General features: G+C 42.0%; 1 protein-coding gene across 1 annotated transcript in view; it reads left to right on the top strand.

Annotated features, from left to right (window-relative positions):
* PHF20 (PHD finger protein 20) overlaps nt 1-15,126 on the top strand; it is a 161,844-nt gene that overhangs the window by 122,367 nt on the left and 24,351 nt on the right. Inside the window, exon 15 of the mRNA XM_065414947.1 lies at nt 12,584-12,683. Coding sequence (XP_065271019.1) covers nt 12,584-12,683 — 100 coding nt within the window. The remainder of the gene's footprint in view (nt 1-12,583; nt 12,684-15,126) is intronic.

Genomic DNA, 15,126 nt, shown 5'->3' with positions numbered 1-15,126 from the left:
ATGGCTGAAGTTTTTAACTTGTCGTGGACATAATTCTCCTTGAAGATAGTGTCTTTGCTAGGTTAGAGAATAAATATACTAAAATTAAAATGTTGAGATTGATTTGAAACCTACCCCAAACTTCTGAGCATGCTCAGAAGCTATTTATCTGCTAGTTTTAAAAGCCCTGCCTCATCACAATGTACATTCACCATACCTGGGCCAGTCAAAAGGATGAACAAGTACAGTGAGTTAGTGCTTGATTCAGTTTACATGAGGGATATTATTAAATGCCTTAGTAAAATCCTCTAAAAACATTTTTTAACATTGGGGTAGGAAAAAATCTGGTGGTATTTTATTTTTTAAAGTAGAACCTGCTGTTTTGGGTGGGGGGTGGGCCCTGCAATTCTTGATGCATTATGTAATATTCTGCACATTCTAAATTTTCACTTTTTTGGAGATCCATTCATTCAGTCTGGATATATTACTCTCCTTTCAACCAAGTTTGTAAAAAACCTGTCTCTAGCTACACAATAGCAGCAGCAAATGTGGAACTTTCCCTTTCTCTATGAATATCTGCACAAGATTCCACACTTAGAATCATAGAATATCAGGGTTGGAAGGGACCTCAGGAGGTCATCTAGTCCAACCCCCTACTCAAAGCAGGACCAAATCCCAACTAAATCATCCCAGCCAGGACTTTGTCAAGCCTGACCTTAAAAACCTCTAAGGAAGGAGATTCCACCACCTCCCTAGGTAACCCATTCCAGTGCTTCACCACCCTCCTAGTGAAAAAGTTTTTCCTAATATCCAACCTAGACCTCCCCCACTGCAACTTGAGACCATTACTCCTTGTTCTGTCATCAGGTACCACCGAGAACAGTCTAGATCCATCCTCCTTGGAACCCCCTTTCAGGTAGTTGAAACCAGCTGTCAAATCCCCCCTCATTCTTCTCTTCTGCAGACTAAACAATCCCAGTTCCCTCAGCCTCTCCTCATAAGTCATGTGCTCCAGTCCCCTAATCATTTTTGTTGCTCTCCGCTGGACTCTTTCCAATTTTTCCACCTCCCTTCTTGTAGTGTGGGGCCCAAAACTGGACACAGTACTCCAGATGAGGCCTCACCAATGTCGAATAGAGGGGAATGATCACGTCCCTCGATCTGCTGGCAATGCCCCTACTTATACAGCCCAAAATGCCGTTAGCCTTCTTGGCAACAAGGGCACACTTGACTCATATCCAGCTTCTTGTCCACTGTAACCCCTAGGTCCTTTTCTGCAGAACTGCTTCCTAGCCATTCGGTCCCTAGTCTGTAACAGTGAATGGGATTCTTCCATCCTAAGTGCAGGACTCTGCACTTGTCCTTGTTGAACCTCATCAGGTTTCTTTTGGCCCAATCCTCTAATTTTGTTTAGGTCCCTCTGTATCCTATCCCTACTCTCCAGCGTATCTACCACTCCTCCCAGTTTAGTGTCATCTGCAAATTTGCTGAGAGTGCAGTCCACGACATCCTCCAGATCATTAATGAAGATATTGAACAAAACCGGCCCCAGGACCAACCCTTGGGGCACTCTGCTTGAAACGGGCTGCCAACTAGACATGGAGCCGTTGATCAATACCTGTTGAGTCCGACGATCTAGCCAGCTTTCTATCCACCTTACAGTCCATTCATCCAGCCCATACTTCTTTAACTTGCTGGCAAGAATACTGTGGGAGACCGTATCAAAAGCTTTGCTAAAGTCCAGGAATGACACATCCACTGCTTTCCCCTCATCCACAGAGCCAGTTATCTCATCATAGAAGGCAATTAGGTTAGTCAGGCATGACTTTCCCTTGGTGAATCCATGCAGGGTGTTGGGTCTTCAGGGAGCTCCCCTAGCTCTTAAGTGCTTTGATCCTCTGTGGCACATATACATTGTCAGGAGAGCTCTACCAAGTAAATGTGCACCAACTACAGACCATTCCAGCCAGTTCCCTACCAACTACAGTCAGCAAAAAAGCACCTGGCAGATTTTAACTGTTGTTGCTCCAGCTCTGTTCACCACTGCTCTTTTGGCAAGTTGCCTGGTATCTTTTGATCATTTCTCTGAATTTTGGCCAGTGGTGAAAATAAAAATTGAATCAGCAAAGAAACCTGCCTTATTGAGGTCAGAGCATGTAGAGATGGAGTGAGAAAGGCCAAAAGCCGTGTAGAGTTGGACCTTGCGAGGGGAATTAAAACCAATAGTAAGAGGTTTTATAGCCGTATAAATAGGAAGAAAACAAAGAAGTGGGACCGCTGAAGACTGTAGATGGAGTGGAGATTAAGGATAATCTAGGCATGGCACAATGTCTAAACGAATATTTTGCATCGGTCTTTAATGAGGCTAATGAAGGATTCAGGAATAGAGGCAGCGTGACAGAGGGGAATAAAGAAGGGGGGGGTTGATATTACAGTACCCGAGGTAGAAGCCAAACTCGAACAGCTTAACGGGACTAAATCGGGCGGACCGGATGATCTTCATCCGAGAATATTAAAGGAACTGGCGCGAGAAATTGCAAGCCCGTTAGCGATAATTTTTAATGAATCTGTAAACTCGGGGATGGTACCGTTGGACTGGAGAATAGCTAATGTGGTTCCTATTTTCAAGAAGGGGAAAAAAAGTGACCCGGGTAACTACAGGCCTGTTAGTTTAACATCTGTAATATGCAAGGTCTTGGAAAAAATTTTGAAGGAGAAAGTGGTTAAGGACCTTGAGGTCAGTGGCAATTGGGACAAATTACAACATGGCTTTACGAAAGGCAGATCGTGCCAAACCAACCTGATCTCCTTCTTTGAGAAAGTAACAGATTTTTTTAGATAAAGGAAATGCGGTGGATCTAATATACCTAGATTTCAGTAAAGCGTTTGATACGGTACCGCATGAGGAATTATTGGTTAAATTGGAAAAGATGGGGATCGATATGAAAATCCAGAGGTGGATAAAGAACTGGTTAAAGGGGAGACTGCAGCGGGTCGTACTGAAAGGTGAACTGTCAGATTGGAGGGAGGTTACCAGTGGAGTTCCTCAAGGTTCGGTTTTGGGTCCGATTTTATTTAATCTATTTATTACTGACCTCGGAACCGAATGTAGAAGTGGGCTGATAAAGTTTGCGGATGACACAAAGTTGGGAGGTATTGCCAATTCGGAGAAGGATCGGGATATCCTGCAGGGATACTTGGATGACCTGGTAAACTGGAGTAATAGTAATAGGATGAAATTTAATAGTGAGAAGTGTAAGGTGATGCATTTAGGGATGACTAACTAGAATTTTAGTTATAAGCTGGGGACGCATCGGTTGGAAGTGACGGAAGAGGAGAAGGACCTCGGAGTCCTGGTTGATCGCAGGATGACTATGAGTCGGCAATGTGACGTGGCCGTGAAAAAAGCTAATGCGGTCTTGGGATGCATTAGGCGAGGTATTTCTAGTAGGGATAAGGAGGTGCTGCTTCCGTTATACAAGGCGCTGGTGAGACCTCATTTGGAGTACTGTGTGCAGTTCTGGTCTCCCATGTTTAAAAAGGATGAACTCAAACTGGAACGGGTGCAGAGAAGGGCCACTAGGATGATCCGAGGAATGGAAAACCTGTCGTATGAAAGGAGACTCGAGGAGCTCGGTTTGTTTACCCTAACCAAAAGGAGGCTGAGGGGGGATATGATTGCTCTCTTTAAATATATCAGAGGGATAAATACCAGGGAGGGAGAGGAATTATTTCAGCTTAGTACTAATGTGGACACGAGAACAAATGGATATAAACTGGCCGTCAGGAAGTTTAGGCTTGAAATTAGACGACGGTTTCTAACCGTCAGAGGGGTGAAGTTCTGGAATAGCCTTACGAGGGAAACGGTGGGGGCGAAAGACCTCTCTGGCTTTAAGATTAAGCTTGATAAGTTTATGGAGGGGATGGTTTGATGGGATAACGTGATTTTAGTCAATAAGTCAATAACGTGCCATCGCTGGTAATTAGTATCAATGGTCAATGTGGGTCTGGCTGGAGAATCTTGCCCAAATGCTCGGGGTTCTGCTGATCGCCATATTTGGGGTCGGGAAGGAATTTTCCTCCAGGATAGATTGGCAGAAGCCCTGGAGGTTTTTCGCCTTCCTCCGCAGCATGGGGCAGGGGTCGCTTGCTGGAGGATTCTCTGCGACTTAAAGTCTTTAAATCATGATTTGGGGACTTCAACAGCTGAGTCAAGGGAGAGAATTATTCCAGGAGTGGGTGGGTCAGATTTTGTGGCCTGCATCATGCAGGAGGTCAGACTAGATGATCATAATGGTCCCTTCTGACCTTAAAGTCTATGAGTCTATGAGTTCTGTGGAGTGGTTTGGGTTGCTGATACTTTGGGCCTGGAGTACCAGTTGTTAAAAGGGCTCTTGGCTCCCTTTTTGGGAAATGGTTGGTTTTAGGAATGTTTTGGGGCTCACTTTTGAATCCCCAAACCCCTTTAGTTAGTTTGGCTTGGTTGCAAGACTTCAAGTCAAGTCTGAACTATCCTTTGGCTCATAAATGCACCCAATGTAGTCTCTTATCTTGTGTTATATTTTTTTAGTGCTTTGTTGATTGGTTATTATCTCTGTAATGCTACTTTGTAATTCTGTTGCGTGCAAAAAGGAGGATAGAAAGAAGCTCAACAATTTGAAAAAGTGTTAGAGTGGCTGGAATATCTCAATGGTAGGCATGGCTGGTATGCTCTGTACCTGGGAGAGGAACTTGGCGTGAATGTGACTAGGTATATGGGTCGTATATGCTTTGAAAGGATCATCTGGAAACAGTCCTGGAGGCCACCATCAGATGCCCATAATTCTGGCCTGTTGCCGTTTCTGTTGACCCAAACCTAGCAGATCTGTTTTACTAGCTGTATCAAAGCAATCTGAACCATCCATTTTGAAGCAGAGGTCTCCAAAGTAGTGATGATTTGATACCCTTGGTGCATTCATATACTAAGTCAGTGGCTGAGCTCCAACTCATCTAATGAAAAATGCGGTTCAGGAAGATCAGAGAGAGAGAGAGAGAGCCAGCCAGCTTTCCTTTGGTGCATCACCTTTGATTCCAAGCTTCTCAAACCAAAGGCTCCAGATACCCCAATCCAAGTAGGGAGCAACATTTGGAGAAACTTGACGGCAGCAGTGCATGTTGGCAGAAATACTCAAGTGTTTCAGGTTAGTCATATAGTGTCATAATGGCACCATATTCAACACCCAACACCTAAGTCTGTCAGAGCACTTGGTGGAATGGGACCACCGTTTATTCCAGCGTCAATATATGTGCCCTAGAAGTAGGATTCATCTGTGTAAGGCAAGCTGTTCTAACACTCTGGAATAACCTTGAATGGAATATCTTGGTTCAGCTGACATTACTTGCAGAGCAGTGACAAATCTTGCATTACCCTCATCAATGCAACAGATTGAGTGGGGATAAGTATTTGCTGGGGAGAATTCTTCAGAGGCTGGATACATTTCTGCAACAGAGGAACAGAAAGACAGTTACTGTGCTCCAGAGGATGCAGTATCCCTCTGTTCCCTCAAATGTTTAAAGCAACTGGCTAAAACAGTTGGGTTTGAATCAGTTTCTGTCCTCAACAATCAAGCTTGACTGGTAACTTGACTGGAAGCCCTTTCTTTGCCCTTGCATCCTATTTCAGATGAATTGCTGAAGAAAGTATGGAAGACACTGCAGACTTTTCTCCCCAAGTTCTCCCAAAGTGGCAGAAAAGAAATACACCTCACCCTGATATGCCAAAAGCTTTCTCTGTGGGATAGGTCTTGCCTGGGGTGTGGATTAGTAGTCCTTAAGAAGCTGGGATAGGACATTGTATGTGGTGGGACATAAGGATTAATGAGCAGGATTTAAAAGTAGCTGAGTCTCATTAACCTTGCAGGAAACCAGTCTGGGACATAGGAGGATAAAGTAAAAAATCAGGTGCTGTCTGTTGGAAGCTTTGAGGGAAACTGGCTGCCTGCCTTTTAAATACCCCTAGGTTGTGAATTTCTCGCGTCTTTACAGTTAGAGACTGTTTGTTTTTAATCCTGAGGCAAAGGGATTTGAGATCTTTTGCTTACCTTATCCTCCGGGAGCAGGGAGGGATCAGAGATTGCTTTTGTTTGTTCGTGACTCAAGGGGTTGAGGACTTTTGTTTTCCTTGAGCCTCAAGAGCATTGAGAGTGGATATAAGTTAAGACATGATAAAAACTAGTGGTTTTATTTACCTTTTGGGTTGCCTGGATTCTTTGAGGATGAGTGACCCTTTGGCCAATATCTTTCACACCACTAATGTGCACATGGTTGGGGGGGGGAGAATGGGGAGAGATCAGACAGACTTTCAGCACTGTGGCCTAGAGCTCTTAAGATTTGGTTCTTGGGTTATTTTTGGTAGGTAAGTTTACTACATTTTGCGGCTGTTGCTTCCTTGTGAGTCCTAGGTCATACTAATTGCCTTAGCTTGGGCTAGCCACTACTTGTATGCATATCTCTTCAGACTTGATAGGAGTTGCCATATCTCCTACCAGCGATATCAGACATCTTGACCCAAAAAGGCTTTTGCATGCTGCATCCTCACATCTTGGATCACAGGATGCTGACTGACCTAACTTGTACTGTGGAAATGTGGAAAATCCTATTACAATCTAGGAAACTACTTGTTAAATATTTTTCTCAGAAGTGGAAGAGGTTTCACCATGAGTAGCAGATTCTCTTCAATCTGTTTTCATATTATCCAACTTGGACTTCTTACTTTTTCAGTCCCTCCTTGTATTCTGCCAAAGTGTATTGGTCTGCCATCTCATCATATTATCCTCTTGTTGATTATAAATTGTTACCATTATTTTTTATCTCTGCTGTAAAAATTAGGCACCACTAGAGGGTACTTGTGCAGTCTCAGTAAGGGCTGCTTTCTAAAATGTTCCTGAAGCTCAGCAGTGCCAAGGCTGCATCTCCCATAAATTGGAATATATAGACATACTTTTAAAATTATAGCTCCTGAGTTACCTTTCTGTTTTTACAAATGTAATATGAAATTGAATAATGCAGTCGGTACAGTAGCATGTATTTATATTTTAATAATAAATTGTCTTTTATGTTACCATATTTTCAGTCTTTGATTTGCAGCAGATTTTTGTATTGATAACATCTTACTCCATGGTAGTAGTTATTAGGGGGTGGGAAGCTGGTGTTATAGCAGCTGCATAGGCACAGTAGGTACTTGAGAACACGCAGGAATTTGTTGGGAGTGAGATGCACATTAATTAGCTTTGGGGTTGTCCTAAAATGATCAGCAGTGAAATAGTAATGTTTGCAGTTATCAGGCTTAGATGTCAAACTTAAGATGCCCTATAGAGATGAATTGGGAAAGTTCACATCTCGCTATGCTTTTGTTTCAGGCTATCTGCAGACTCAGGAAAATATAATTTCTTCTGTTACACTGCTCTTCTATTCATAGATATGAGGGCTAGAAGTATAACTTGATTAGAAATTAAAACTTAGATGCTGGAGTACAATTTTCCGGCAAGGGGTGGATTTCTGTGGTAAATTCTATTATTGCAAAACACAAAGGGCCACATATGGTGGTAGCTCAGTATCTTTACTCCTTCATTTTGGAGTCTTTCTATTACAGGGTCTTCTGGAAGGTTTTTTTGGGGGAGGGGAGACCAAGAGCTATTAGGGTTGAACTAATGTTGTTGGTTCACAAAAATAGTGACCGTGGATTGCTCTGGCTGGCTGTAATGAGGAGGTGGCTTTCTGTCTAGGAGAGTGACGTTGTCTATACTTCAGAGACATGCCCAAAGGGTCTGGTGCATGGCTGGCTTTGTTATGGGAATTGCTGCAATTTGTAGAAGTCCATGGTGGTTGTGACAGCTCGGTGGCGTTGGGTTATTTTCTTAGCTGCATTGCCTACATTGCCATTAAAATTGGCTAGGACATCAAATCTTAGATTGGTAGAAACACTTAGTTGTTTAAGTGATTGTCTAGACACTCTATGGTTGTCTTGTCTGGGAAATTGTCTAACAGAAGAATACATATGGGTTTTTATTTCTCCATCTCTGGATTCACATACTGAGACATCTCCTATTTGAGTCGGCCAGTTTTTGAAAGTTTCTGTTTTAGAAGGGTGCATCCTTTGGTGCTGTTTATGTATATGTTTTTCATCATCCTATTGGGGGGTGGGGGGGGGGGGAGTCTCTTGTTTATTGGGTACCAGCCTCTTTTTGACTCTGCTTCTTGGAGCGTTCTAATTATTTTTATTTGAGTCATTGCCCAAGCCACTTACTCTTGAAGAGTGAAAATCCTGTGCAGTTTTTCTTCTCCTTAAAGAAGAAAAAACTACTTACTTGTAAATCTGCATTGTTGAAGATATCCCCTCAGAGGATTCTCACTCAGACCTCTACCTTACCCCAGAATTTGGAAGCTCAGATTTGAGGTGTCTCCTGTATCTGCCCTCAAAAAAGTCATTTGGAGATTTGCCCATTCCTGGAGGAATTGCTGACTTTTATGTTTTTTTTTTAAATGTGGGCACTCTAAATGCCAATTAGAATGAGACAGAATGCTGCCTTTTCTTACTGATCTGAAAGAAACTGGCTAGAATTTTCTGGGACCTCTGAGGTGCTTGTTGTTGGAGCATACACATTCCAGGGAGCCCTTGTGCCAACCCACAGGTGTCTTGAGGCATCAAAAACATAAGAGCTAGGGCAGTTTATGCATGGGCGTGCAAGACCTGTGAGTGGGACTCTTGTGAGATCTTATCTACAAAAAGGCAGAATTACAAGTAAGTAATATTCTCTTCCCCACTCTGTTCATCTCTAAGAAGTTCAGTGCCATTAAGCATGGAGAATATCTTCATTTTTCTTTACAAAAAGATTACATACAAAAATTGTATGCAATCCTAATATTGGTACAGTTAAATAACAGAGTCTGGTGCAGCTCCCTTTGAAGCTGACAGTAAACCTCCCACTGATTTCAGTTGGAGCAGGATTGGGCCCAGTAACAGGAAGTGCAAAATGTTAAGGTTTCAACTAGACCATGTACAGTTTAATATATAGTATAAAATTCGTAACCATTTGTGTCTGCATACAATAGTTACAGAAAGGTACATACATGGTTTTTGCATTTAAATAGTACATTTGTATAGCAAGAATTACTAAGTTAATAGTACTAGAACTGAAACAAAATCTATTTAAATATGGACCTGTGTCAAATTGTCACTGAGGCTTCATCCTGGTCTCTGCTTAACTCTGGAGGGCCATGGGGTTTTGCTATTAGAGCTATATAGGCAGCAATTCAGTTTTTACACTGATCACCCTTTTTATTGTAGGGGAATGAGACTTTCTCCTGGGGTCTAAATCCTCAAGGTAACGTCTGGACAACAATTAGCCCCAAATAGAACAAGTCTGCATATTCTTTTCTGGGTTTAAGTCATGAATTTATTTTTTTTATGGGGGGGGTGTGTGTCTTTTTGGTTTGTTTTTGTTTTAATTCTGGAAGATGCGGAGCTGCTCCACATACCAGCTTGGGGAAATTCACTCCTCACCTCCTTTGTATACATAATTAATTTGTATTTTTTTTAGTCCTGTTCTCCTCCTCCCCCCTTGTCCACCTTTTCTCCTCCTTCAAAACCTGTAGCTCCTTATTTTAGCTCATTTTCCATTACTAATCTATACTCTGGCTCAATCTGCTTCCTCTCACCTGTTACAGTGGGTCTGTAGCCAGGCAGGCAAAAGTGGGAAGCACTGGACAGACAGTAAAAAAGGGGTGGCGAGCATCGTGTACTTCCATGGAACGCTCTGAAATGTCTGGGGCAACTTTTAGCATTTTAGAAGATTAAGACATTTCAAAACATTCACTTTAGTTAAAACAGTTGTCTTGAATTCTGTAGTTGGGTATTTTGCCTGTGTGGCAAATTATGCTTTGCATATTCCTCATTTATCTGTGTTAAACACATGTATTTTTAAAATGTCAGGAGCCAGCATCAGCATCTAAAACCAAAACAGGTTTTCCCTTGCCACTTATATAGTGATATTGGGCTCATGAGAGTCTCCCCAGCCTGCCTCATTCAACAGTCCCATGCTTTGATATCTCCTGATTCAGTATATGAACTCAAACTGAATGTCTGTGTGTGTGTTTTTGTATCATTTTTATAAACTTGCTGTAAAACGAAAGTAACATACTTCTTTCCTTGTTGTTTGTACTGATCTTTCTCTTTTTCCTTGACTTTTCTTTCTTTTTGTACTCACTAATCTTTCTTTCTGCTTTTTCAGTATCTGCTTTACATCCAATTAAAGGCGCATCAACTAAAAACCACTTCTATCTGAACATGTTTTGTGTGTGATTGCTACCAGTAATCCTTGAGATTACTAGAACTAAAAAATTGGAGAAAAATACTTTGGTGTCAGTTAGTTTGTTGCCCTGTGTTGCCTTGACGCTATTTTTAAAGCAGAATGGGTTTGTTTGACAGCATCCTTGTACTTTTCTGCCCTTTCCCCTTGTGGGCCCAGTCTACACTAGCACGTTCCCTAAAATCTCTCACTGTTGCAGCTCCACTCTTGTGCAGCCATGGGGAATTTTACAAAACTACTAGTTTAGACAGGGCCTGGAGCTCTCCTCTTGTTCTTGACACATCCTCCTTTGGCTTCCCTTTTCCTCTGCTTGCTTTCCCTCCTCCCATTAACCCATCCTTTCCCTTGGTTTTCCTCTGGACCCTCCCTTGGTAGGATTTCTCTGCCTCCTCTTTCCTTCCCTTCTCTTTCCTTCCCTTCCCTTCCCTTATTGGGAAGACCCGTTTTGGAAGGGGTGCCTGCCTTTTTCTTTTTTTGGATGGGGAGTCTTTTCCTCTCAACTGATCTTTCTATTGCCCATCTTACCCACCACCATTGTCTTAGTGGTGAGAAGAGGGACTACTTCCTCCCCTACCCGCCTCCCAGGGATGTCTTCTATCTTTTACAACCCTCCACCCCATCCTACTTGACTGACCTGTCTCCTTCCTCTTCTTTCCACCACTCTTCCCCTACAGTTCTTAGGGTGAAGGAATGCCTCTTCTTCTCTCCCCATTTTGTGGGAAAGACTCTCCTTAATCCCAGCCTCCTTGGAGACATGGTATATGGATCTTGCAGTCTATTTGGGGGGCAGGGGGCAATATGTCTAGACTAGAGTTTTTTACTGCAGGAGTAAACTACAGACATTTGTGTAGTGTCTAAGTTAACATTTACAAAAGTATAACTTGAGTTAATTGGGAATCAATTCTCTCAAAACAGGATCCAAACTCTAGTCTAAACAATCTCTGTGGCCCTAGGGACAATAAACATGTTTCTCAATTGAGGTAGCCCAACTCAACTGAAAACTAACTTTTAAGGTTGTTTGAGCTGGCCATTTTATAACTATTTGGTTGAGCTAATTCAATTGAAAAACACCTTCTTTGTTCCTGTCAGTACGGCCTGTGCAGAGAGAGCCACTCAGGGAATTAGGGAGAGTCAGGAAGGGTTCTTCCTCTTGTGCCTCTCTGTAACAGGCTTATGTAAAAGAAGATATTCAGAACCATGACACAGTCCTGTAAATAATGTTCCCTCATGTGCAGTTTTGTCCCACTTCCACCATCTTTTTCATTATCAAACTTAGAAACTCCTTAGAGGAGAGACTTGGTTATCTTATTTATCTGTAAGTTTCTTTGTACCCCTTTTTAGACTGCATAAATGGGACTAGTGGTAACTTCTAGGAGCTGTTTGGAAATTGCAGTGGGGTACTTTTCATGGTTTATAAAATAAAAAAAAAAAAGACTGAAACACAACATGCAGCTACAGCCTTATCTACACTAGAAAGTTGTACCTCTTTAATACTGATATAGTTTAATACTGTTAACTTTCAAGTTTAGACCAGGCTTACGTGTCTCTGCCTTCAAGGTATCTTCACATTCGATATTATACCTGGATTGTGATGCTCTGAATAATGATTGAATGAAGGTGACTCAGCTATTCTCTCACTTCTGGAGTTTTTTAGGTACATTGGTAGGGGAAGCTTGAACTTGTACTGTGGTTACCCTTGCTCTATGCAGATGAGGTAATATCTTTTATTGGACCACCTTCAGTTGGTGAGAGACACAAGCTTTCAAGCTACACAGAGCTCTTCTTCAGGTCTGGGAAAGCTTGTCTCTTTCATCAAAATAAGCTGGTCCAATGAAAGATGATATCTCACCCACCTTGTCTCTTTAATATCCTGGGACAGATACGGCTGCAACAGCGCTTGCTCTATGTGCTCGTCTACTAGAGGATTTTGGTCTCAAGGGGTATCAGTTTGCTACTTTTTATGATCTCTAATTTCACTCTAAAATGGTTGTGATTTTTATGAAAAATGAGTGGGGAAGGTGGAAATTTCATTGTAGTTCCAATCTTTTAATTTAATTGCTGTTCTTAAAATAAGATGGGATCCGGGTGTCATTTTCTAGGCCTATATTTCTCAAGTTTATTGGCTTTTTTTGTTACACAGACACTACATACATACATACATACATACATACATACATACATATGCATATTAATCTTATTAATTGAGGTAATTGTATTGAGGTTTCATTTGTTGATGTGCAATTCTTGACTTCAAACAGTGTGAAGAGTGTCTGTGCTGGCAGCATGGAGTCTGTATGGGTTTACTGGAAGATAATGTACCTGAGAAATATACCTGCTATATTTGCCAAGATCCTCCAGGTACAAAGATTTCTAAGGTTACAGACTCTAATACATGTAGTAATTTTATTAGCTTTTTATATCTATTACAAAGTATATATGTATAGTTTTTTTCTTATACCAGTAATTTCTGCCATTAGTTTGTCTGTCCTTTTTAGATGATTGGATTTTTTAAAAAGTGAATTTAATTTGCTTTCATTTGTTATTGTTTAGTCAACATTGTTCAGATGCGTTATGTGAAACCATAACAGGAGTTGGAATTAAATGTGTATAATTGTAAAGATACTCTGCATAGAACATAATTTTGCTGTTAACACAGATTTAAGTTGGGGTGTACTATCTGACTGGAAAATACAGATCAAGTTGTCTAATTTTTCAGTTTGTTTTATTTTTGAGCTCTCCTGAGAGTTTTAAATTTGTTTGAGACTAATGATAAATTATTGTTGACTAAGTGCTAGGAAGCTTTAGGTAATGCTATAGTTCAAACTTAGTTAACCAAAGCAATTAATTGAAGTAATATTGAACTAAGTAATGTTAAAGATGGTAAATAGAATGAAAATGGAATAATTTAATATTGTATCACTTTGGATATGTAATGTTTGACAGTGGTATTTTCCCACACAGGCCTCTGAGCATGTTTCAGCATAATGGAACCTGTGCCTGACAGTGTTGTTACAAATCACCACTTTTATTTTAAATATGCCTGTTTTGACGGCTGTGGCAGGCTCATCGACAGCAGTCCTGTAGACTCCTTTAAGGCTGATGCCAGTCCTACCTCATGAAATTAGCCAGCAGGAAGCTGTTTCCTAACAGCCATAACTATCTCCTCTCTCCCCTCCCTTCATCTCTGAAATGCATTTGTGATTTTATTTTGTGTTAGAACATAGATACAGTAAGAAGCCATCAAAATAAATTCCTCTGTGTCGTGCACAATCTAAATTATTCAGATTGCATCACCCCATATCTTTTTTTTTTATTTTTTTAAATCCATTCTTGAAATAATATTATAAAAGATATATGCTCTAGTTCATACAGGAATTAATTCAGGGAAGTCCTATGACCTGTGTTATGATCACAGTGGTCCCTTCTGGACTTACAATCTATGATTTAGTAATTCCTTCAAATAATCACTCTTAACAAGTTTGAATTGTTTTGGAGAAGATTGAGAAGTTTGGGGCTTGTCTCTCCAGTTCTCTTAATTGTCAGAACTTGGGGTAACTGACAGACTGTCTTCTCCACTGTCCCCGATATCTTCAAGGGTTTGTGTGTTTTATACTCTGATCTATGCCCACTCTGGCTACCTAGAAAGTTGTTTGCTGCCATTGTGTTGCTGTTATTGACGGGATATTATCAAGACATCACTTAGTAAGTGGCGGATGCCAGTCAGCTATGGAGGTTCACCCCTCTTCAAGTCACAGGAGTGCTTCCTAGTAGTCTCCCTGTCTGACCTTTCTTCTTTGGGGACAGTAAACCAGAAGGGTAATGGCCTTTTGGCTCCAAGTCCACCTCTAAATCAGTGACATCCTCGATAGGTTTCAGTCCAGATTCAGTCTGTCTTAGGGAGTTGAGACTGCCAGTCAGGGTCCTAAATGATCTGTAGATTTTAAATTAGGCTGAATTGACATCGTTGTTGTTGTTTTTTTGTATTTGGCAGATTTTCCTATCATTGGCCACATGTTGTTGCTTTATTTACTAAGGGATGTTGCTGGTGTGCCTGGAACTACTTTGCAGTGGTTCTAGTCATATCTACAAGACCTCACATTGTTGCTAGACAATGTGTGTCATTGCCTAGGGATTTGGATCCCCTTAAAAGTCTGTCCTATTTACCATGAGGTAATATCTTTTATTGGATCAATTTCTGTTGGTGAAAGACAAGCTTTTAAGCTACATAGATATTACTTCACCCCAGGGCCGGTGCAAGGAAGTTTCGCGCCCTAAGCGAAACTTCCACCTTGCGCCCCCACCCTCCCTGCCCCCCCTCCGCCCTGAGGGCCCCCCCCCCCCCGCAGCAGCTCCCCCTCCCGGGGAGCTCACCTCTGCTCTGCCTCCTCCCCGAGCACGCCGCCCCCGCTCTAATTCTCCTCCCCTCCCAGGCTTGCGGCGCCAAACAGCTGATTGGCGCTGCAAGTCTGGGAGGTGGGAGAAGTGGAGTGGCGACCGTGCGCTCGGGGAGAGGGAGTCTGAGCCGCACATGTCAGCGTGCCACCAGCAGCTCAGCAACGCTGTAAAAAAAAAAAAAAAAATTGGGGGGCACCGCTTTTTGGCGCCCCCAAATCTTGGTGCCCTAGGCAACCGCCTAGTTTGCCTAAATGGTAGCACCGGCCCTGCTTCACCCACCTTGTGTCTCAAATACCCTGGGGTCAACGCAGCTACATCAACACTGCAGTGTCCAGTTTACCACGTTGTTTAGTGTTTGCATAGATAAGGTCTCTGGGTGAGGTCATCTCTAAACGTTGGATGATCA

The sequence above is a fragment of the Emys orbicularis genome, chromosome 12, assembly GCF_028017835.1.
Source record: "Emys orbicularis isolate rEmyOrb1 chromosome 12, rEmyOrb1.hap1, whole genome shotgun sequence".
Classification (NCBI taxonomy): Eukaryota; Metazoa; Chordata; order Testudines; family Emydidae; genus Emys; species Emys orbicularis.
This window is presented reverse-complemented; position numbering and strand designations above follow the sequence as displayed.